General features: G+C 38.8%; 1 protein-coding gene across 1 annotated transcript in view; it reads right to left on the bottom strand.

Moving 5' to 3' along the window:
- Window positions 1-25,236, bottom strand: part of uacab (uveal autoantigen with coiled-coil domains and ankyrin repeats b) — a 45,972-nt gene extending 20,736 nt beyond the window's left edge. The window contains exon 1 of the mRNA XM_047363088.1: window positions 25,013-25,236. Within this exon, the coding sequence (XP_047219044.1) occupies window positions 25,013-25,060 (48 nt within the window). The 5' untranslated portion in view covers window positions 25,061-25,236. The remainder of the gene's footprint in view (window positions 1-25,012) is intronic.
- Window positions 25,237-25,487: the final 251 nt, after the last annotated feature.

Here is a 25,487-nt window from a genome sequence, read left to right on the forward strand (position 1 = left end):
CAGCATATTCAGTTCAGTTCAATTCAAAAACAATTTCTTAATCCCAAAGGGAAATAAGGTGTAGTGACTCTCACCATTTTATCTTTCTTCCAAGAATCATTAGAAATGGTTACAAGTGTGGGAAGGAATGATCTCCTGTAGCGGCCTGTGCTGCAGCAATATGAAGAAGCCTCTGACTGAAGACCCCCCACCCCTGTTGTTAAATTACTGTCTTGTGAAGAGTGTAATCAGGGTTGTTCATTATACTCTTCCTTTTTGAAGCATCCTTCTTGGCACAGTCAGTTCTAGGGTCTTCAGAACTCCCCCCACCCCCCAGAACAGGGCAAGTCTTCTTCATCAATTTGTTCAGCCATTCTTTTCAAGACACTGGCTCTGATGCTGTTACCCTAACAGATAACTGCAGAGGAGATTGTACTCTCCACAGACTGAAAAACATCTTTGGATTACTTAAATAATTGAAAATATTAATTAGAAGTATTTATTCTGAAATGTGTGCATGATGACTCGATACACCAAATATTAATTGTGATGGCAGAGGGACGATGGTTTGGGGACTGCTTGTTTGATAAAACAATAGTTAAACTTGAGGTTGGCCCATGTTTCAGAATAATAAAAATGATTCCATGATTGTAAAACTAAAGAAGAGGAATTTTTACAAATTGCCCGATAGGAGGATGAAAACCTGTAACAATTATTCCTCAGAATCAAGTTTGATTTCTGTCTGGAACACTAATTGTTGCCATTATCCTGGAACAGTATGGCTCCTTATTGGCTTCACTACCCACCTGTGAGCTTCTTCCTTGATCAAGAAGACTGGATATTAGAACCCTGTACTGGTTTCACTAAAGTGCACATCCAGTTCCTTGTATTCTTGACAGCATATGGCTTTTCATTTTAAGTTTTGTTTAACTGAATAAGGTTAAACCAAATTACCCAAATTTGCCCATCACATTACAAAAAATGCACAGTTTGAACGTTTGATCCACAAAATCAGTTTGCTACAGATACTGTCATAGTATTCAATCCTATTTATGTCCAAATAATACAAATAAATTACCTCAAGGTTCCTTTTTAAACAGAATGACCTCTGGGACATAACATCACCTGACACTGCATAAGGTACACTGATTATTCTGGGTGTTTGTTAATACTTTACTTGGAGTTCCTCATCAACCTCACTTCAGATTTGTCCTCACTTGACAGGCTTTACATCTTTTCCAACACCTCTTTTCCTCCCCCTCCCAGCTACCAGACGCTCTAATGGGTGTCTAATATCCTCACAGATGAAATCACCAGCAGAAAATATCTAACTGGTCATGACAACAGGTTGAAGCTAAATCCAAAACATAAAACTACACACTAATGTGTTAGATGATAGTTGTGTTCAGCAAAATGCAATGACTGATATGGTTTCAAATTACGAGTTAGGAGGATGATGGTTACTGTGGGAGACATCTGCAGAGAGAGGTTAAGTCATAAAATCTAAACCTTTAACATTTATAAGTAAACACATTGACATTAAAAGTGAAGGTTTTTTTGATAAATACAAAAAATGTAAATGCTTCATAACAATGGCGAGAGGGATTGCCCTTTCACCATTGCCAGGTAAGATTGCCAGTAAAAACTATTGCCAACTAGGCTGCAGCTAACTAACAGAAGCCTTGCTCTGAAGCCTTGTTATGTAGGTTTTCATTGCTACTAATTTGTTTCAGAATAGAAATTAGCACAGACTGTTGTCCACTGTCCTATAGTGTCTACCTGTAGATGTTTGATAGACAGAAGGGTGAGTGTCATTTTGTCAACACAGCAGCAGAAGCAACTGTGCTACACAATCACATGCCTGTTTAACAATCAGCAAAGTGGGTCCAGCCAAGATCATTTCAAAATAACAGCTACTAATTTATCTGAGAAACAATGACATAGGACTGCAGCATCAACAACAATATCCAATGTTCTTGGAGCCATTTTGGTCCAGACGTTTCTGGTTTCCCTTGTTGTAGTTATTTTATAATGACCTTCTACTGTTGCTTACTAAGTACCACCAGACCTTCGTGGAACCCTTTCACAAGGGTCACCAGCTGTAAAACTGAAGCAGGCAGGCGAACTGTTGTTTTTATTTTAACCCTTGTGCCCTCCTTAAATTAACTACTCTGTAAAACTCCTTTGGTACAAAAATGTACAGGCATGAAAGCTTGTAAAAAAACAACCAAAAAACTAAACAAGCAGACACTATTAAATCAGCACATATACATATAGATATCTAAAGATCAATCCATCCATCCATAGATATCTATAGATCGATCTTTTGCTTATTGTCAGAAATGCTCACAGCTACCAAACACTATTTTCAGGATTTTTAACACTTTAAATGTCAACAAATGTCAATCGACCAATTATTACAGCCAGAGTCCTTTGCGATGTTAAGTTTGAGCTGATTATACAACAGCACTTAGTTTAGGCTGCTGAAGTTTGCTGAATTATTATTGTGAAAAAATAAATAAAATACCTTTTCAATTTTCTCTCAGATTAATGTTGAAGCATTTATGGGCATCTGCTGGATATACTATAGTCCATACTTAAAGCAAGCATGCTTAATAATGCTGAGGAATCATTATTAATGAATATGTAACAAAAATGTTCAGTTTAGCTGATGTAATTTTGATGCTTCCTCTCACCAGTCAGTTGTAGGTATACTGCTACGGGTGACGTTGAATCCAGACTGCTGAAGAAACAAATAGCAGAAGAACTACTTTTATAATGAAATCTGTACCATCTGTAGTTCGAAAATGCTAATTATGAATGTGGAGATGTATAAAATTAAATATATTAGAGTAGGTTTACTTTAAAATCTTCAGCTTTAGTTTGTCCAATTTGTATTTTTCCATAAGCCATGCATCCTTTGTTTTTTTTAAGACCAATAAAAACATCAGAAGATATTCCTTTAAAACTAATCACAGTTTTGTTTGAAATCTGAATGTTATTTTTTTCATAGATGGGGCACTTTCTTTTAAAGTGCTTTTGGGAGTAAATAACTGACTGACTGGTTTGTTTGACCACAGCTGTGAATTTTATTGTTAACTAAAAAAAAAAAAAAAACAATCCACTGAAAATAATTCAGACAAACTATAGGTGCAAAACATACAGTAAAAGCAGTATTATTATTAGGACTTTCCTTCCCCTTTAAAAACAGGCTAAAATGACACCAGTCATGGGTTTCTAATTTTATCATTTATCTCCACAGAGATACCTGCTTGTGACATTACACATAGCTGCATGCTGTGTGAATACCTCGGTGACAATTTGATTTATTGGTGCAATATACCACCATGGCAGTTAATGGGTAATACTCCAGCAGCTTTAGCTTTACGGAGACCCTGAAGAAGGACCTCAAATAGCATAAATTGTTCCACTGAAATCTTCAGACATTAAGTGAACAGCAGCTGTTACCCAAAAAAAGATGAATAAACATACAAAACAACACGCTAACATTAGAAGTACAGAAACTCACAATCCTGAGACCTTGAGCATTGAGAAACAGCTGAACATTAACAACATTCAGCTTTGGTGATGGCATCAAGAAAACACTGTTTAATATGCAGTAATAAATTACGTGTGAACTGTGAAAAATGAACTGTGAATCTTTTAATATTTTTCCCCAAGGACACGTCAATGAAAAATACATGCTTCTCTCTGTGCCAAGGCGAGCCTTTCACATCCTTTGTTTTTTTTCTGACTGCTGTTTGCAGTTTTAGACCCCGCCCCATCACGCACATCCCTGTGATCTATGACCGAAGACCTGTGTACTGTGCGCAACTGTCTGGGCATGTTGTGTGTAACTGAAATCCCCATGGGGGTTAAGACAAAAAGGTTTATCTGTGTGAGATAAACAAAGGGTAGTGAATTAGAATGAATAGGTGTGAAAGTGACTAGATCTAGCAGGCTTGCATTAAATCTGTCAGTAAGGACCAGGTAAGCCAATGCTACAGAGAGAAAGTCCCTTTTGGGTGAGGTCGGGTGCACACTGATGTCCCAGACCAGGTGTCAGTTTTTGGTATGCACATGAAGCAGGAGCCACAACCAGCTATATGGTAGACCTACAGGGGTTGGACAATGAAACTGAAACACCTGGTTTTAGACCACAATAGTTTATTAGTATGGTGTAGGGCCTCCTTTTGTGGCCAATACAGTGTCAATTCGTCTTGGGAATGACATATACAAGTCCTGCACAGTGGTCAGAGGGATTTTAAGCCATTCTTCTTGCAAGATAGTGGCCAGGTCACTACGTGATACTGGTGGAGGAAAACGTTTCCTGACTCGCTCCTCCAAAACACCCCAAAGTGGCTCAATAATATTTAGATCTGGTGACTGTGCAGGCCATGGGAGATGTTCAACTTCACTTTCATGTTCATCAAACCAATCTTTCACCAGTCTTGCTGTGTGTATTGGTGCATTGTCATCCTGATACACGGCACCGCCTTCAGGATACAATGTTTGAACCATTGGATGCACATGGTCCTCAAGAATGGTTCGGTAGTCCTTGGCAGTGATGCGCCCATCTAGCACAAGTATTGGGCCAAGGGAATGCCATGATATGGCAGCCCAAACCATCACTGATCCACCCCCATGCTTCACTCTGGGCATGCAACAGTCGGGGCGGTACGTTTCGTTGGGGATTCTCCACACCGCAACTCTCTCAGATGTGGGGAAAACAGTAAAGGTGGACTCATCAGAGAACAATACATGTTTCACATTGTCCACAGACCAAGATTTGTGCTCCTTGCACCACTGAAACCGACGTTTGGCATTGGCATGAGTGACCAAAGGTTTGGCTATAGCAGCCCGGCCGTGTATATTGACCCTGTGGAGCTCCCGACGGACAGTTCTGGTGGAAACAGGAAAGTTGAGGTGCACATTTAATTCTGCCGTGATTTGGGCAGCCGTGGTTTTATGTTTTTTTTAATACAATCTGGGTTAGCACCCGAACATCCCTTTCAGACAGCTTCCTCTTGCGTCCACAGTTAATCCTGTTGGATGTGGTTCGTCCTTCTTGGTGGTATGCTGACATTACCCTGGATACCGTGGCTCTTGATACATCACAAAGACTTGCTGTCTTGGTCACAGATGCGCCAGCAAGATGTGCACCAACAATTTGTCCTCTTTTGAACTCTGGTATGTCACCCATAATGTTGTGTGCATTTCAATATTTTGAGCAAAACTGTGCTCTTACCCTGCTAATTGAACCTTCACACTCTGCTCTTACTGGTGCAATGTGCAATCAATGAAGACTGGCTACCAGGCTGGTCCAGTTTAGCCATGAAACCTCCCACACTAAAATGACAAGTGTTTCAGTTTCATTGTCCAACCCCTGTATTTACCTGGACTGCAAGTAGAAGAGACTGCCACACCCTCTAGTGGTGGACAGAAAAACAACAACTTCAGTTCAGAAAATCTATTGTATGAAAAACAGAAGGCTGCATAGTTCAAAGGTCAATATTGAATTTGTTAAACTGAAGTAAACATGGATGACAAATCATATGCAAGTTAGCATTTGACTGATTAAAACTTGCAAACTATAATGCAAGTCTTTAAACTAAATACAGAAAAACATGACAAAAATGACTAAGTGTCATATTTTACAGAAAAATGACAAAGTCAATAGCAAAAGCTTAAAGACTCAAAATATTGAGGACTAATCTTTATTTCTTATTGCTCTTGAAAAACCAGCACATTATTAAGAAAACCTTTACGAAAAGGTATTTATACATTTTGTCTTAAAAAAGCCACATCTCATCACTGTGCATCAATTTTCAACACCTGCCTAAGGTCAGTGATGGGCAGGGTAGTGTGAGGAAGACATGGCAACATAATGACTTTCTGCCATAAAGAGGACAATGAGAAGCACAGCCAGAATACTGCAATGATTTTTTTCAGAGACAGACTAACATTAATGCTGTTATCTGGACACATGATGCATGCATGTATGCGGGCTGAGAATGATTACTGTCTTTCGACTGTAAATATAATAAGACTGAATGAAGCAATAATAAACAAAGTTGCAGCAAAACATAGCAGTTAGCCAGGGCAGTCAGCAATGCATTTTCCTGCTGATGCTGCCCCACTTCAACTCACCCGTTAGTCCCACCCTGTTTAATCTTCACTCCGAGGATACAAGCAGGATTGTTTACGCCTCTATGTTTGTCTGCGTAAAATGGATTTGTGATGCATCTCCGAGCTAAAATTGAACTCGACACTGGAAGCGTAGGGGCTCATCACTGTTCTTTATATGATTCTTTAATGTCCTCGCAAAACTCGCCAGAACTTTTTGACATATTTCCAACAAACAAACATGTAAGCCAAAAGATTAATCAATAAATAACTTTTTCGTGGATGCCAATGCAAAAAACATATAGTAAGGATCAGTGTTTTCACCATTCAGCTCAAAATGTGACAAGAAGAAATGTGTTTGTGACATTTTACATGCACCCTGCTTCAACACAATCAAATGAATGACTTGTTACCAGGCCCCTGGAAAACTGCAAGACCTGCTTCAGCCATCTGATTCAGATGTGTTGAAGCAGGGATGCATCGGAAGAATAGTAGTTCGAGGACAACTGACCTCAACAGCTGACTCGAACATTAGCAACATTCACCCACCAGGAAGACTACTGGTGATTCTCTACAGAAATCATAACCTGCATTGCCCACAGACCCTAAATGGAGACTATACCATCCATCTGCTGGGTCACACAATTTTGGATGACTTGAGACCCAGGGAGCAAAGCTTTTCCAAGCTACTTTTCCTTACTTCCGAGGCCTGCTTGCCAGTCCAGGAGATCAGCTTTCCAGTTGCTCAAACGACATGAACTTTGCCCTACCAGCTCTCCAATGAAGACAGCCTCAGCATAACCACAAAGAAAAGAAGGTCATTGTACACTTACTGCAAGACCATTCTGGAAAAAGTGAGAGATTAACAAGTAAAATGTATTCTTTACCAGATGCTGACACAGACAAATATCCAGTAAGTGTAGATTTAATTTGGTGCAAGTCTTTGAATGTATAGCTTCATTGTCTCTGCAGGCTTTTACATCTCCACATTCAAGTAAAACGTTATTCTCATTGAGAAGATAAATAACTCATCTCTTATTTAAAAGGTGAGAGGTTTGAACAGAAGCTGATTCCATGCAGAAGGAGCAAAGTACTTAAATGCTTTTTCCCTTCAACCCAGTGCGAGCCCTTGGAATGTTCAATAGGGACAGATTTTGTGAAGGAATGGAGCAAGATCCCGCACCTTTTGGAATAACGTAAGACATTAAATATTAAAGGATACGGCCAAGGATAGCTTTATAAATGAGGACATGCCAATGGTTTAATCTTCACATCAACAATGCAGACCATCAGACATACAATGAGGAGTCAAAGTATTGAGGTTTGTGAATAATCTCAAGGCTCCACAGTAGAATGCGGCAAGAGAAATCAAAACACTTTGACGAAGCTTTCATATAAATGACATCTCCGTAATCAAGCAAAGACAAAGGTGGCCGACAAGTCTTTTCTGAGACTCAAAAGAAAGACATGATTTTATTTGAGTTTCAGCTTCGGTTTTTTAACCAAATGTTTAATATGATAGTTGAAGAAGAGAGGATCATCAATCAACACTCGGTGGTATTTATATTCAGACACCAAATCAATCTTCAAACCATAAATGGTAAATGGTAAAGGAAGAGTGGTGATAGATGGCAAATATAAAAAATTTAATGTATGTGATATAATATGACTAAAGAGATATTTCTTCAATTGTTCACTTACAAGAGAAATAGATTTTAACAGGCCTGTAATTGTTTAGGTCTGCTGGATCCCCCTTTAAAGTAACGGCAGAACAAAAGCAGATTTCCAAATGGCAGGAATCTCATTTGTATCCAAAGAGAGTCCAAGGCAGCGCAATAAAATTGCCTGTCTGTTTTGAAAAATATTGCTCCAAATTGTCCAGATTAGCAAAATTTTTTATGTGTAAACATTTTAGTGCTCCGTATACCTCTGAGACAGAGAAGAACCTGAAACCTAATAGTGGCCTGAGAACTCACGGGCATGTTGTCAGAGATATTAGGAGAATGATATAGTGAGCTAGAATTAATAAAATGCTTATTAAAAATACTAAGTAAAAGTAATAAGTATTTCAGCCTTGTCAAATTTCTCATCATCTTTGTTATTTATGTAGCAGCGGTGGGGGGCTCTTAAGCAGTATTTTCTTTTAATTTTAATGGTTTTTTAAAAATGTTGAAGGGTTGATAAACTTTTTTAAAAAGTTTGTAAAATAAAATCTGCAGCCTTTCCATTTCTTATTGTCTTGGTGCATTTATTGCGAGTCTCCCTAAATGTTTCCAAACTGAGCTAGCAGCTGTTTTTCTGGCCCTGGCCCTCACCACATTACACTCATGAAGTAACTTTAGAAGATCAGGGGTGAACTGGGGATTTTTACAACCCTTGACTCTATATTTTTTTTTTAATGGAGCATGTTTCTCAATGACTCTAATAAAACCTTCATGGAAGAATTCCCTTGTGATTTTTACATCTGTAACAAGATTAGGCTTATCCCAGTCAAAACGATGTAAATCATGAGCAAATCCCTGTACAGAAAAATGTTTTATGTCACGTTTTGGAATAATTCGGGACTTGATTTTGGGAATATTTATGTGTAACTGGTAGCAATGATAGTGCTCACTGATGCCATTAGGAAACATGGAAACAGATGTATATTTATAAGGGGGTTTGTCAGAACAAAATCAATTAAAGTTGATTTATCTGGGCACTTCAGATTTGGCCTTGCAGGACAGTTAACAGTTTGAGTTGCAATGTGTTTTAAAATAATCAGATACCAGCTGTAACCAGTTATGGTTCAAGTCTCAGATTACTATGATTTCATTAAAGTTCAGTTTTGCTAAAAGCTGCATTAATGAAGGTAAACCCTAATTTGTGGCTAAAGGAGGTCTGTAGCAACTATAAAAATGTATTTTTTAAATAAAAACTACTCTTCTACCTCCTCTTTTGAGATTGTCTGCCCTATATACATGGCAGCCTTCAATGTCAGTTTCTTTGTCAGCAATAGAGTTGGTTAGCCATATTTCAGATAAGACAATAACATCAGCGTCTGTGGATTGTAGCAAAACAGAAAAAACGTTCATCTCTGGTAATAAACTAGGTACATTTAAATGAAGAAAACCAAGACCACTTGGATCAGGTTGTACATTTATAGAAATTAAAAGCAACAAGGCAATTAAAAAGATGCACTTAAAAGAATGACGACAAATGTAAAAGCTCATGGTTAATGTTACTTAAAATATTGTCACAAAATCAACATACATAGTTGTTTTGTTGAGCTATTACACCAGAGGGAACCGGGTCCAAAAGTCATAATCAAACTTCCGGTTAGCTGATTAACCTTTACAAAATCCAAAGCACATGAGCCTTCACATGTTACCTTAGAAGATGTCATCAATGTATGAGACTTGCTAGTCCCACAGACTGAAGAGCTCCACAAAACTGGTTAATTGTTAGAACCTTATTCCAAAATGAGTTGAATTTATTTTTCCCTCAAAACTCTAGACACAACACCACATAATGACAACGTAAAAAAAACCTTTTCAGATATTTGAAAATATATAAAGAATCTCAAACAAACATCACGATACACATTAGGCAGCATCAAGTCTTTTTAAATATGATGGCACAAGTGATGTCTCACTAGCACACCCATTTTTGGGGAGTTTTGCCCGTTCCTCTTTGGAGAGACTCTAAAACTACATCTGGTTGGCTGGAAATCGTTGGTGCGCAAAACATTTTCACATCGCTCCAGAAATGTTTAATTGGATTGAAGCAGGGGTATCCAAAGTCGGTCCTTGGGGGCCAGTGTGCTGCATGTTTTACATGTTTCCCTGCCTTAGCGCACATGATTTCCATTGATGGCTGATTAACAGGCGTTTGCTGAACCGCAATCAACTGAATCAGGTGTTTTAGAGCAGGGAAACATCTAAAACATACAGGACACCGGCCCCTGAGGACTGACTTCAGATCCCCCTGGATTGCAGTCTGTTCTATGGCTGGGCCACTCAAGGACATCCAGAGTTGTCCTGAAATCATTCCTTTGATATCTCGGATGGATGCTTGGGGTCATTGTCCTGCTGAAAGACGAAGAGCACTCTGGAGTAGGTTTTATCCAGGATGTCCCTGTACAGTGCTGCATTCATCTTTCCCTCTATCCTTACTATTCTCCCAGTTCCTGCTACTGAAAATCATTCCCACAGCGAAATGCTGTAACAACCATGTTTTATTGTAGGGATAGTGTTGTTCAGGTGATGAGCAATGCCTGGTTCCCTCCAAACATAACGCCTGAGATTCACACCAAAGAGTTCAATCTTTGCCCCATCAGACCAGAAAATTTTACTTTTCATTGTCCAAGAGGCCTCCAGGTGGGCTGCCATGTGCCTTTCATTAAGCAGTTTTAATCTGGCCACTCAAGCATACAGGCCTGATAGGTGAAGTGCTGCACAGATTGTGTCCTTCAGGAAGATTCTCCTCTTTTTAGAGAGCAATGCTGTAAGTCTGACAGATTATCAGGTTCTTGGTCACTTCCTTGGCTAAGGCTCAGAGGTCTACAGACAATTCCTATGACTTCATGCTTGGTTTGTGCTTTGGCAAGGGCTGCAAACTGTGGATCATTTTATAGACAACTGTGTGCCTTTCCAAATCCGATCCAATTGGCTCAATATCCCACAGGTGGACTCCAATTAAGCTGTAGAAAAATCTCAAGGATGATCAGTTGAAACAGGATGCACCTCACCTCAACTTGGAGCTTCATGGAAAAAGCTGTGAGTACTTGTGTAAAGGTGATTTCTTAGTTTTTTGCAAAACAACAAATGTTTCACATTGTCATTCTGAAGTTTTGAGCTAAAAAATTTATCTAATTTATTTTAAAATAAAGTTGTAACAACAAAATGTGCGGAAAAATAAAACGCTGTGAATACTTTCCAGGGGCAATTACAACTACGATTGTGGTTAGTACTGCCATGATACTTTTACAAGTTCAAGTAATGGTCTATGTCACACTTTCTTATAATTATCATTAAAAGAACAATGCTCCACTCCAGAAGAAATAAACTTGCAGGATAATGGGTTTTGAATGTAACTGGCTGCTGATTTTATCAATTTTATTCCAGCTGGGCTGGTGATGTAGAAATGAAATAAAAAACAAGAGCAGACATAGCTGGAGGCAATAAAAACCAGACAGGAAAAAAAAAAAAAAACTGTCACATCCTTAATAACATACTGACTACATTAGAGAGGTAAAATACTAAAACAAAACACCATTTGAATCTCTATTTTCAGGAATGGTATGCTTGGCAATATGGATATGCCTACCATCCATGCTTACCCATGTGAGAGTATTGTTATACTATATTCTGAAGAATGAAGGCTGATGTTATGAGCCTATTTCAACAAAATAATGGGACTAACAATCCTTTGCATGTGTGTGGTTACACAAGCAAATATTTGGGCATGTTGGTACTCGATATGTGACTGAGGAGGTAGGTCAAACTGGCCCAGTTTTTACTGATAATTGGTACAGAGGTATTTTATTATCACTGGATATTCACTGTTCTCACTCCTTTTGCAGGCCCGTCATGATATGATGCCGTTTGTACCGACCCCTCGAAGCGGACATGATTTTAGAAAGCTTTACCGTTAGCGGTCGCATAGGGTGAAAGGAAGCGGGAGCAGACTCAGCTCATGCGCTACAGCCGATATAAAAACCACATGGAGACAGAGGCCAGATGTCAGTCAATTTCAGCGTAGCCGCTACAAGAACCCTAATATTTTCTGTCCACGTCTCTGCTTGGTAAATTACTATTGCCAACCATCCAACACAAAATCCATTAGCAAATATATTCTTTACAATGACTGCTAAAAAATGTTTTCTAAAGGCTTCTAGTGAGAAAAGAATAACAAAGACTTTTTTCCTATAATACAATAAAATAAAAAGTTTCGAGTGAATATTCGTATAATCAATGAAGTTCCTGAAATTTGTAAAGCAGGTCTGTACTTGCCTGTTTGATAAGTCAAATATATATTTTCTTTTTTCTGACCAGCATCTAAGTAGGGGTGTCATTTAAGAAAAACCTCCTTCCAAATTTCAAAATGTCTTTAGCAAATATTTACATTAAATGCAACAGGGCTTTTTATAACTTTCCTCTCAAGAAGATTTTTTTTTCTATTACAAATATCAAACAAAGATTCATAATTCTCAATAAAGGCATGATGTCTCACTTTTATGTTATTCAGAGAAGGTGCTACTTAGATGTTTTAACATTGCTTTGTTTATGGAGTCAATGTTGCTTAATAAACAAAACTTTTGTCATTTTGGCACATTTTATTTTCATAGATTAAAACAGCATTGCAGCCAACACCCTAAAGCACCCCACCCAAATGTTGAAACTGAACTATCTTCTCCCTAAGAGGCACAAACATGGTATAACACGTGGACATGCATCTGTGAAATGTATGTTTACCGTTAAGCATTGTTGCTGTGAAGAAGCAGTTACTGATCCCCCTGAGGTGTAGTTAGACCTGACGTTCCTTGGTCTTCATCACAATCTCCACAAGACTCTCAGCTTTAGCATCTTAGCCACAATAAATATATTTATGGGCATCAAGTGCAGTGAAAGCTTATCTATCAGGTTAAAAATATAACTAGGATGTAAAAATAGCATACATGGAACTTAAAATCTATAATCCAACCAAATACTGCATCAGAGCAGTTATTTATGTTTACATTGATATTGTGATGATCACCGAGATTCGATATATTACCAGAAAAACATTTGATGGACTGTTGGAGAAGAGGTGCCTGGAATAGCAGACAATGAAATAAAGAAGTCTGAATTCACAGTCTGGTTATATTTCAAGTTGGGTTGCAGGTCATTTTGTTTATGCCTAGAACATATCTGCTGTAAAAACATTCAGAGATTAATGTTTGATAGATCCAATTCACTTCATTGTTATCACAGCGGTTGCAGTTTACCCTCCTCAGCAAGTTCACACAGTGCTCTGTTTGATTGAGGAAGTGCCCTTCAGCAGATTGCTCTCCAAATCTGTTAATGTTAAACATTTTGTTGAAGCCGTCTCTGCTTCCCCGGGTCCGTTGATTTGGGTACAGGTTTCAAAGAGTGAAATAAACACAAGTACAATCTACTTTATGTTCGCCTTCTGCGCAGAGTGAGAGATGGAGGCCCCATGCAGCTACAGGCCCAACTCTGATCAACTCTCTGCTTCCAGCTCGTTTTATTCAGTCTCAAGGGTGTGTTCAACATATACATATATCATGTCACACATATATAACATAACATTTCCTTATGTCCAAATATGGAGTATTTCTAGTTGTTTTCTTATAGCAAGCTTGTCTTGTCTTGTCTTGTCTCGGCCTTCCTTGTCCTCCACTTGTTTACGACCTTGGACTCTCTCTATCCTGTACTCCCTTGTCATTCACCAATTTATGCCCTTGCGCTCTCTGTGCTTCTCACTCCCTATGTTTTCACTCCCCTAGGACCCTTCTATGCTTCACTCCCTAAGCTTGACCCCCCCTATTTCCACACATGCCAGTTACACACATAGATGATTTATATTCTACAATTTCTAGAGGGCTATGGTTCTATTTCATTTGTTGCTGAGACTGTAGCCGCTCTGTAACAACTACAGTCTAACATTTTATTGTGGGTTCCCATATTTTTTCCCCAAGTGTGGTGTACTTCATTACCTTGGGCTATGTGCTTTGTATTCTCAGCAAATAGATATAATTCAGTGTAACGCCTTGTAAACAAATGGTAACAATTATTCCTGCAGGACTACAACTAGAATTTGTGGAAAACGTTTGAGTAGAATACTACAGAGATTAAGTAAAGAGGCCTGAGACTGTATATATAGAGAGCACTCAAAAAATCAGCAATGTTCAGCCCTCTAAACTGTACATTACCTTATGATCCTGGCTTCTACACAGAAAATAGAGGTGGCAGAGGAAAACGGGCTGAAGAAGAATCAAATTTTTAATGGGACCTTGCAGTTAAAATTCAGCAATTACATTAGGTTGTATAATGTTGCTCAAGTTTGACTGCAGGCTACTGACTAATTAAAAACTGACAACAAAGAGAACACTGTAACTTCAACTAAGTTCCTGGACAGTTTAGTTAGCCATTTTTTCACAGATTAGGGACCCTTAATTATTCTGGAGAGAGAAGAAAGCATGCAAACAGAGACAGCATGGTTTGAAGAGGCTTTATCTGAACCAGTTTGGTCCGCATCAGCAAAACCTTTGTGCTCCTGTTGCTTAGCATGACAGGCTGTATGTGCATGTTTGCGCATCAGCTGATGTCAGCCCAAGCCCACCCAAAATCAGTCAGTAAACTCAGTCACCTATCTGACCTACCCTTCCCCCCCCCAACACTGGTTATCTTTTTCTAGCTACCACAACAAACACCAAAGGTTCCGATTACTCAGCTTGGCTCAGTGTTTGATGCCCTAAAACCAACTATAACACACAAACAGAAACACACAGAGTAACTTTATCACAACAAGCACATTTCTGTTCCCTGGTAACTCTGAAATGACTGAGCTCTGATCTCCATGCAGCCTAGGACAGGCACAGCATGGGAACACAGACAGACAGAGCTGCTGGAATGATTTCATGGCAGCTCCCGTGGAGCCAGACCTTAATCCTAAAAATCATACGATGCTCGACTACCACTTACTGCTCAGCCAAAACTACATTCAGTCTAATAAATGCTTGTACTGATCCTCGCTTACAGTTTGTTTCCTATGGGCCATACACATCACCGGTCAAAAGTTTTAAAACCCCTTTCTCATTTTCTGGTTCTCTTTATGTTTATGTTTATTTACATTGTACGTAGATTCTTAGTGAAGGCATCAAAATAGTGAATGAACACATAATGAAATATGCAGCAAACAAAAAAAATTGTAAAATAACATTAAATATGTTTTATGTTTTAGAATACTTAAAGTAGTCGCCCTTTGCTGTAATGACTGAAATATTAACCTCTGGTGGTCTCTCAATGAACCTCTGGGAAGTTCTTTCAAGACTCTCTTTGGAAAACCATTTCAGGTGACACCTCATGAAGCTCATGGAGAGAATGACAAGAGGGCAAAGCAGTCATCAGAGCAAAGGGAGGCTATTTGGAAGAATCTAAAATATAAAAATGAGTTATTTCACACCTTTTGTATACTATTTAATCCCATGTGTGTTCATTCATAGTTTTGATGCCTTTGGTGATAATCTGCAATGTAAATAGTCATGAAAATAAAGAGACCCATTAAGTGAGAAAGTATATCTAAAACCTTGATCTGTAGTGTATGTTCCAATAAATGAATCCAAACACCTTGTAGAGCGGCCAGGACTAGTTGAAGTAATCGATAAGGTTGGCCACAACAACCGCTCAACATAAATATTTTCAGCCTACTGGATAATTTTTAGGAACTAACTTTTTTATTTTGTTAAACTTTTAGCAAATGTTAAAGCTGTTACTGTGCGTGCTGGGAAGCTCCAGCCAGCAGTCTGTGTGTCTGACATGCATGTGGTCTATATATGTCAGCTGTGTCATTGATTTGCTTTGCTTTATCTAAGCAACAGTTTAAAAAACAAACATGGCGGACTACAAACATTTTCTGAAGTTCCCAAAAGACGACGTGATCTAAAGCAGGCGTGAGCCTTCATGGTATGAATACCTTCAATAAAATGGACAGTATCACAGCAAATAAATATAAAAAAAAAAAAATTTATAACAAGATTGAATTTCCTTTAAAATAAACAAGCAACAATTATTAAATCGGTGCTGCTAAAATTATATTGATCATAATATAATGTCTAGGAGTTGTATTTATTGTTGCTATAGAGACCACAGGCAAGTGTGTTGACAGTCAGCTATTTCATATACTCATGAGGCAATAAAAGGCAATAGAAATATGTTATAGTTAGACATTTAGAAAAATCTATTAAATGCTACTGCAGTCATAAGCTGATCAAATTTAAAATCAGTGGCAGCTTAAACAGAAGGTCATATTAAAATATTTCTATACAGATGAACAGTGGAGGACCACCAGAAAAATATGCAATAAATATTTGCTTAACCTAGTAGAAGCATTTACCACAAAGAAACTGGGACAGAGCACCCTGTTCAAAGAGCTGATGAACAATCTATACTCCATCATGGACAAAATCCAAATTGTTAGGAACAATCCTGTAATTTTGTTACTCGTGTGTTTCAGTTTGTGACCTGAACAGACCTCCAATCAGAGCACAGATTAACATATAAAGAGTAAATCTATATAATCTGAGCCCCAAAGAGCAGACAAGTGTTGAAAAGGGGGAGGGAGTAAAAGAGGATTTCATCAAACCTCACCCCTACTGGCAGAGATTTAGAAAGGCCAGTTGGGAGGTGCAAAATCACAGCCTACCCAACCTGATAACTGCTGAGAGTCTTTAAGGTTTAACAACAGCTTGAGAGAGATCCCTTCTAGGTTTAGGAGACTGCAAACCAAACAACCCTTCACAGACAAACATAAATATATTATTATGAATCAGCAAACTTCTCATCTTGTACAATTACCGATTTGAAAATTTGTAATTAAGCAATTTTCTTAAAACGATACATCTCGTACAATGAAAAGGATGAGGAAAGTAGCAGAAAGTACTTATAAACTAAAAGCCATGTCATAACATGAATGTTGCTTTATCTGCATGACAGGTATTCGTACAACCAGACAAAACAATCACATCCACTCATGAAATGATGTAAGGTATCCTTCAGGTTACTGCTGCTCTGCTCTAAAACGGTTTCTAAAAGAAAAAAAAAAAGACATGTACATTTCTGTGGTCAAAATTGCAGCAGCAGCACCAACCCATTACCGAAGTCTCCAAAGATTAGCTAAGGCCACAAGTTTTAAAAGCCTCAACACGCAACAAGAGGAAGGTGACAGAACAAAGTGACAGAAGAAGCAACGACTGAGATGGATTCTTTCATTTCTCCCCAACTAAAGATACAACAATTCAAAAGCTAGAAATTATTGTCTGCCACCATTAACAGGATACATGGCTGGATTTGGACTCATTTTCCAACATCCACAGTAAGAACATGAGTTTGTACTGTTACTAAGAAATAAAAACTTTTAAACTTTAATAGCTTGTGGGATTGATTGGAGATCTGAACTTGTTTAGCAAAGATTAAAAAGGAACTCTAGACTATCATTTGTGGTAACAGCATTGGGATAGTGCCAGAATAAACAAAATCACTGTTTCTGCAATTTTCTAAATGCAGATTGAAGTAGCTGTGGTGGCTTTGAATCAGTAAGAACGTCTCTTTTATAGTAGCACAGCTGAAACCCAGTTCGGGTGACAAACTGCATTTGAAAAATGTGTTATTTGAGCATTCTTCATAAACAAAGACATGTTTATGCCCATCATTGTCCCTGTTGTGAAGTCAAGTTGCAGGACTTGACTTCTCATTCAGCACCAGCTCTTTACACAAAACATTTGGCGACATCCAGAAAGAATATTTTCTTCTCCAAACCCTGCCCTCCTCAGAAAAACAACCAGCTTTGAAACTGGAGTAGGTTCAACAAACAAACAATACATCCTGCATCTGACTCCTTTGTCCTAAAACACTACGCCATCAAGAATACAATATCAGCCCAGCACCCTGTTCTGTAAAACAGTCCTTCAGCGGGGAAGGACAGTCTTATATTTCACATCAATACCACAACTTGTTGTGGGAGAAGAGAAAAATAATGGGTGTGATCAGGAGCACAAAGAAAAGTCGAAGTGAACAGAAAACTTGTTTCAGATGTACTATCGCTCATGTACATCACACACTGCATGAGTCAGGGTGAGACCCTCAGATCACTGAAGGCAGCAAGATTCCTTTAAAATGTTTAGCAATTTAATAATTGACTCCACTGCTAGTTACCTGTGAGACAAAACTTGCTTTATAATACAATAAATGTTCCAAGAATGAGACTGGCTGTGCTTGTAAAACAACACTTACTGGATCTGATTGCTTAACCCTTGATTTACTTCTTTCATTACACATTGCTGCTGTGCCTCAGGGAAGCTTCTCATTACAGTGTTATGGAGCGTTCCATTTGTACTCGAAAGTCAGAATTTCCGACCTTTGAGTAGGAAATTTTAACTGCAACACCCTCGAAAGTTAAAATTATGGTGCTTTCTGCCCGACCACAATTACAGCAAATTTTTCGCCTCATTCGTGGGCTGTCACTTGCCTGACATTTCGCCAGCAATTTGCGAGGCTAATGGCCTACAACGCTCCACTCCCTTCACCGCGTCATCAAATAGGAGAAGCTTCTATCTGCTGCTTGCCAGTTTCATCTCAACATGGCGGACATGGATTTTACGGAGCGAGTCACGGCGCTTTATTCATGGAAAGCCGAACAATGCCGCCACCAACATCTCTGGGTTCACCAGATTCTCTAGAGACGGAACCAGTTTGGAGAGTACCACCACCTACTCCAGGAGCAGTGCCTGAATGATGGTCACTTTGTTGACCTGCTGGTCCGCGTTGGGGAAGGAATCAGCCTTTGGGACACCAACTACAGGCGCTGTAGCCCGCTTCAAAACGCCTGCCCATCTGTCTTTGGTGAGTAAATAAATCTCAGCTCAATAGAAAGCTGTGTCTGAAGGCCACATGTGTGCTTCACAACTTCATGCGTGCCTTATTAACCAGTCCTTTTCAAGACTAAATTTCAACAACTTTTTTCAAAGCCACCCATACACCTCTTGGAGCAAACCTTCCTATATCCTATGTGTACATCAATGTTTCTGTCTTTTTTATACATGTGATGTTTGTGGATTGTAGGTATTCTTTTCCATTATTTCTTTGCAGGGACTGCAAATTGACAGAAAAGTTCACATTTTTCAACTCCAGCAAAATTCGCTTCACGTTCATTGTGGATTTTGCTTCAATCTATTCGTCCTAATCATTCCGTTCGCATCACGTCCTTTGCATCACTTCGCTCCTGAACGCGCCTCTACATAGCGTAAACATGTAAATCACTCGCTCCTATTGCGTCATTCGCAGTCAGTTTCCAGTCACCATTACGAGTCAGTAAGTCCAGGCAACATGACCATACCCGACTTCTGCATTCAAGATGGCCGCTACTCGCATCAATGGCAGTAAGACGTTCTTACTTTGACCGTTTTAAGCAGTTGTTTATTATTTATGTAACAGTCAGTCAGACACTGCTTTTCAGTGTTTATAAGACGAGATGTCTTATAAACACTGAAATGTCAAATGCACCTTTTTATTATATATGTGTATATTGTACATTGTAAATTTGTACATTCTGTAATGCAGAATATTGCATTGTATATTGTACATTGTAAATTGTAAATTTGTATATTCTGTAATGCAAAAACAGAACAAAAGAGCAAAGTGTACCGGAGTCAAATTCCTTGTTTGTATGTACGAACTTGGCAATAAAGCTGATTCTGATTCTGATGTTATAGCGTTGTTAATATGCACGAAATACCACGTAAAATAGTGTTTATCATCGTTGTCATTGTTGTAAGACTGCTGTTACAGTTGCTAGCAATACGAACAAAAACAAAGAAATTGGAATGCTACAACTAATCTCCAACTTTCCAGTTCCGACTTTCGAGGTTAATGAAACGCACCATTACCGCCGTCTGAAGGCAGATGAGGGCTGAACAAAACAGTCTGTGATGACCAATTATTAATGTGGCAAAGTTTGTTTTTGTTTCAGAAAGATCCAGACTCCCACTCAACAAGGCAACAATCTACAGTCTCAATTTTTTAATAAAGTCATTGCTACAGAACCCCTACAATTTCACAAAGATTTTGTTCCTGAGATACGGTAGATAAAAGTGTTTTTTGACTCATCCAAAGAAAAAGGATACAGAAATGCAGTGTAGAGTAGTATAAACTCCATTATAGGATAATGCAATAACCTTTTGCATCTTCTCTTTGAAAAAACTGGGTTTTTGTATCAATACCACTTCTTAGAAGAGCTGCAGAATATGCTACCCATGTTCAGAAAGATGCACGTTTAAATGACCAAAGGCAATAAACAGGGTGTTACATCATAACTATAAAGATGAATCAGATGAGAACATCAGAGTTTTTGTACAGAAATAACCTTATCTCATTGTAATTCTACAGTTACACTTGTGACAAAAGCACTCCCCGTACATTTTGTGCTCATCTGCCCAACAAGTACCATTGCATGTATATTTCTGCTATGGAGGCTAAATCAAACACATCTTGTCACTTGGTCTGTTGTGTTTTAGCTCTCAGCTCTTCCCCCATTAGACAGCAAACTTTTATCCAATTCATCTTACTCCGCAGACAGAACAGTGTTTGTGTAGCTGGAACCAGGTGATTATCAGAGTGGCAGCATGTGAGACTTCCTTGATGGCAAAACATAACACAAAAACATGTGGGTGTTGTACAGCTGGGCCGTTTGCAACCCTCTCCAAGTACCACAGGGTCGGACAAAGTTTTTAGGAGATAATGTATTGTACGACTAAAGCCATTGGGAAAAAGAAAAATCGATATTTGATATTTATATTCAGAGTGTATTCAGTGAGTTAATGAACAAAAATGTTGCCAAAGCTTCATAAAATATTTAAATTCTTGGAAAACAACATTCTGCCCAAAAAGAAAATAGGTTTTTACAATATAGTCTTGATAAGAAGTTATACCACAACTTTGACTCACCTAACTAAAGGTAATCTGCCAACCAAACAAAAAAAAAATTTTAAATAGGGTTGCACCAATTGCAGTTTTTTGGCACTCACGACACTGTCAGGTGTCATTAGGGGGGGGGGGGGTGTCTGGCAGTCAGCCCTCTCTCATAGCATAGGAAAAGAGGACAGTGGGTGATTTTCAGACCTTTACGCAGGTAGATAAGATTGGTGGATAAGACCGGTTTTACATGCAAGTATTGGCCGATCGAGATCACCCAAAATTAAAGGAAATTGGCCGGCCCATCGATGGGTGAACCCTTACTTCTAAAGATTCTAATAAAAAAAAAAAAACAGCAAAGGTCAAACTCTATTGCAAATAACCTGAGTAACACATCTATAGCATATTTGGGAAAAACAAATTGTTGAAAATTGTGTTAGACATCAGGAATTCAGCACAGACCTAAAATATGTTAGAATATTAATGTGAGCAATCCACATGGGGTGTGGCTCTGCAACATTTCTTTCAGCCCACTCTCTCTTCTCCCTCTCTCTCTCTCACTCTTACCCAAACACATTATTTCACAACAACTGCAATTCTGCAGCTTTCTAGCCCTATCACATAATTTAAGCATTACCAAGTCCAACACATTCCAAAAAGCATAATGTCATGTAGCCTCCTGCAGGGTGATCATGGAGCTCAGGGTGATGTTCTGACAGAAGTAATATACTTTGGTGTTATTGATACATGGTTTGCTGAATTACCTTTCTGGAAAAATATTGAAGACTTGAAGAACATATATTAGTATTGCATTCACATCCCACCACAACCTACAGCTTGCAACTCTTATCATTTATGAGCCAACATGTATCACAATATGTATTCTGTACATAAACAGGTTTCTGCAGATCACCATCACATCCACTGCAAACCAGAGTCTACAAGTCTGCAAGATAAAAGAACAATTTACAATGTTAAAACACCAACTAGAAGAATTTTACAAAACTCCTTGATGGTTACAGTGCAACAAAACAAAAAAACGCAAAACCTTTGCCTCACCCATAAACTGACATTTCATTAAAGCTGTTCAACTGATGACTGACAAGCTTAATATTTCTGTCACACAGAAATTGAACAAACCGGTTTGCACAACAGAGAGGTCTAGATTTATTTGGCTCTGCTGCGTGTAAAAAGCACAGGATTTCCTGAACCGACAATGCAGACGTTAACTGAAACAACTGGTGCCGACTCGTCTCAACGAAAAACAGTGAATCCAAATATTCCCTCCCTTACACGCAGCCACATTATCAGTCAGTCTTCTTATTTTCTAAGAAGTATTATTTCCAAGAACCATGCACACTCTGTACATGTTGCATGATTGTTTTTATTGTAGTTGATACCCTCACCTGTCACACATTTTAGCGACAGAGACAATAAAACTGGTAGAATGATGATGGGGGGGTAATCACAATTATTTAACAATGATTTCCTAAGATTGTCCAGTTCCAATTTACAGCAAAACTTTGCCTCTTGCAAGATAAGGCAGTTGGACAGCAGAAATAAGTTTGAGATATATGCCTAAAAAACCTGAGGAAAATAACAGACTCAAAATATTAAAACTAGATTTGCATTGATCTTGATCTCAAGCAAGAAATGCTTCCTTTCTTTTTCCATTATAAAAAAAGAGCAGATACATTGCACATGAGAGGCTTTCTAGAATAAAAGGCCTCACACAAAAGAAAAACAGAAACCTGAGTGAACAGAAACCAGCAAGCTCTCATTCTGTCAAATCCATGGCTGGTATTAAAAGGAAACCTTGGCATTTTATACTCAGGTTGATAGTTATTCAGCATTTTTAGTTACCTTAAAAAGGCGTTTGAGGGCATAGTTAGTACTCCATAGCTAAAATAGGGTCTTACCAAAACTGTACTTGCAAACTATGGTTCAAAAACAATAAAACCAAGGTAAGTAAAGGCTAAAATTGACATCTAACATATTTTCTATAAAGCTTTATAAATTTTTGCCAGCTTCAAGGTTGATTTATTGCTTTGATGTTCGTGGGTAGCCAAGGCTTTCCTAATAGAAACAGATCAAAAGTGAGTAGTCACAAAGCATTGTATGACAACTCTGCTTCTTACACTTGGCAGCACATCAATTTTCAGTAAGGTCCAACACCTCTTCTTTCACATAGATAAGTGCCTTCAGTTCCGCCCGTGTGCTTCATTTTTCCTTTTGGTACCTTGCCTTCACAGGGGAACAAAATGGGAATGTTATGAAATCTCCACACAGACCTGAGCAAAATGTCACGTCTGTTTCCTCCACACAGCTTGAACTTTTTCTGAGGTCACTATAAACAACTGCAAGGTAATACATTTGATTCTTTTCCTCTTGATTTGTAAAAATGTATCTCTTGCATATTTCTGATGCAGTGGAAAAGCCATCTTTTCCCTTTTAAATAGAGGGAGGCCTGACAGTTTACCACACACAGATCCTATGGGCTCCATGCCTTTCTCATGGTAATTGCCGGACAGAGAAAGCAGAGTGCAGTGCCAAAACACCCACTCCAAGCTGAATGGCGCTGAATCATATTGAATGACTGTTAGGTAAATGTTTGAGGCCACAGCTAAATAGTAAAGAATTAATTCAGTTTTTTATGGATCATAATGACTAAATCATACATTTGATAGCACATATATAAGCGTCAGCTCATTGTACAGGGACATATCCTAGGTAGGAAAGAAGAGTGACATTCCTGGAAGGACTTTGTTGTATCCATGGTGTCTTGGAGCTCTGATAGCTGTAGAAATGTCAGGATTGTGTGCCACACTTAAAACTCATTTGTACAGAGTCTGAAAGATTTGTCCAGTGGAGTTTCGGAGTCAGTTACAGTACAGTTCGTGTTAGACTGGGTTATTTCACTTAAACAGTAAACAGTTTGAGTCAATACTCTCTCTTTGCTCTCCACTTGAATGATTTGTTTGTGTTTATTGCTGCCATTAACTTTGTTTTCTTTCTTTAGCTTTTACTTAACGCTGGGCTGAGCTTTTAATACACTCAGCCCAGGGCTTTCCTCTCCTCTCATCCTCCAGTCCGCACCGAGCCAGGTTCAGCTACAGGTCCCATCCTGCTAAATGGGAGTTGTTCCTCTCCAATGTTGCCACATATTTGTTAAGAACGAAGAAGTGCAGTGAAGCCAAGATTTGATGAAATCTGCTAGTTCTCTCATATAAACAACTCTTGAACTGCAGTAGCAAGATTTACTGGACCTCATTGTAATGTCTTGCAATTGGATATAGTTGAATTGTACGCAACTGCATTTCAATCCGACTGTACTGGACATGATTCTGATTGCATATAAAGAATTTAACCAAAATAAAAATGTACGAATCAATTGTCCAGTTTCCCTATAATTGGCTCTGATCACATTTAGGTTTCAGTTTCCCCATCTCTGCAGAAGTCATTTTAAAATATATGAGTATGAAAACAAACAGTCTATGAGAAATTAGAACTGCATCGGGTTTAATGTGTTCATATTTTGTTCACAAAGTAATTCGCATAGATTATGTCTGTCGGACAGAAAGTGGACGTAAACAAGCATTATGTGATGCTACTATACGGCCTTATAGTATCTTTGTTAACAGGGACCCTGAGGACAAGCTGTAAGGTAAAAAAAAAATAAAAGCACAACATTAACAACACTACTCAACAGCGGGTTATTTTAACTTGGGGTCCACAATAAATAGGACTCACTTGTTATATTATTACTGGTGGCGTGTTCAATAAAAGGGAAACATCTGTAAGAGACAAGAGATTTGTCCGAACAACTGGACCGTGTGACTCCTGAATGTTTCTGCGATAACAACACACACTTTGGCGCATTGATTTGTCTTGTAATACCCTGGCTTTGTTTGCCATTAACAGCGGCGTGGTCCGGCGGCGTGGAAAGAGCCTACAGGTCATAGATGCACTGACCCAAATCTGTGCAGAGTATTTAGAAACATACCGCTCCACACCCGCATCTTGTTCGGAGCTGCAGGTGCTTCCAAGTGTTTTCCCAAACAGACCACAACCACCGTGGGAACATGACCGCGGATAACGTGGTCGCTAGGAGGGGGAGGCCAGGGTGACAAATAATAACGCCTGACAGGAGTGGCGTTCTTTAGCTCAAAATTAGCCTGAGCTCAGCGATAAAAGGAGGGACATTAGCAAAACATAGCAAACAAAAGTTCTCAACTTACTGTGATGGTAACTTCGTGCTTTTTCAATCGATACTTGAGGCTCTTCATCTTGTTAACGTTCTAGTTTCTGATATAAAAGTATCCTCCACCACAGACGTTCATAAATATAACACAGACGGGCCCCTCAAAAAAAGTTTCGACCCAGTAAAGTTCTGCTTCGGTTCCCTCGTCTTCCCAATCCAAGTTTCACCTGACGCTTTTAACTGTAAACTCCGGTAGCACTTTGATTGACAGCCTGCTTGTCCAATCAGCACGGGAATAAGCGCGGTTGTTGATAGTTAATCCAATAGGAGCTCAGAGTGGGCGGGACTTCCCCGTATAGTGCCGTCGGGAGACGTTGGAGACGTCCTGGGACAGATCATGGGAAAAAAACAAGTAGGTTTACCTGAAAAATCACCTGGAATACTGTAATCAGCCGCACATGATGATATGACAGTATCCGTTTGAACATTAAAATTAAATCATTTTATATAAA

The sequence above is a fragment of the Girardinichthys multiradiatus genome, chromosome 4 (assembly GCF_021462225.1).
Source record: "Girardinichthys multiradiatus isolate DD_20200921_A chromosome 4, DD_fGirMul_XY1, whole genome shotgun sequence".
Classification (NCBI taxonomy): Eukaryota; Metazoa; Chordata; class Actinopteri; order Cyprinodontiformes; family Goodeidae; genus Girardinichthys; species Girardinichthys multiradiatus.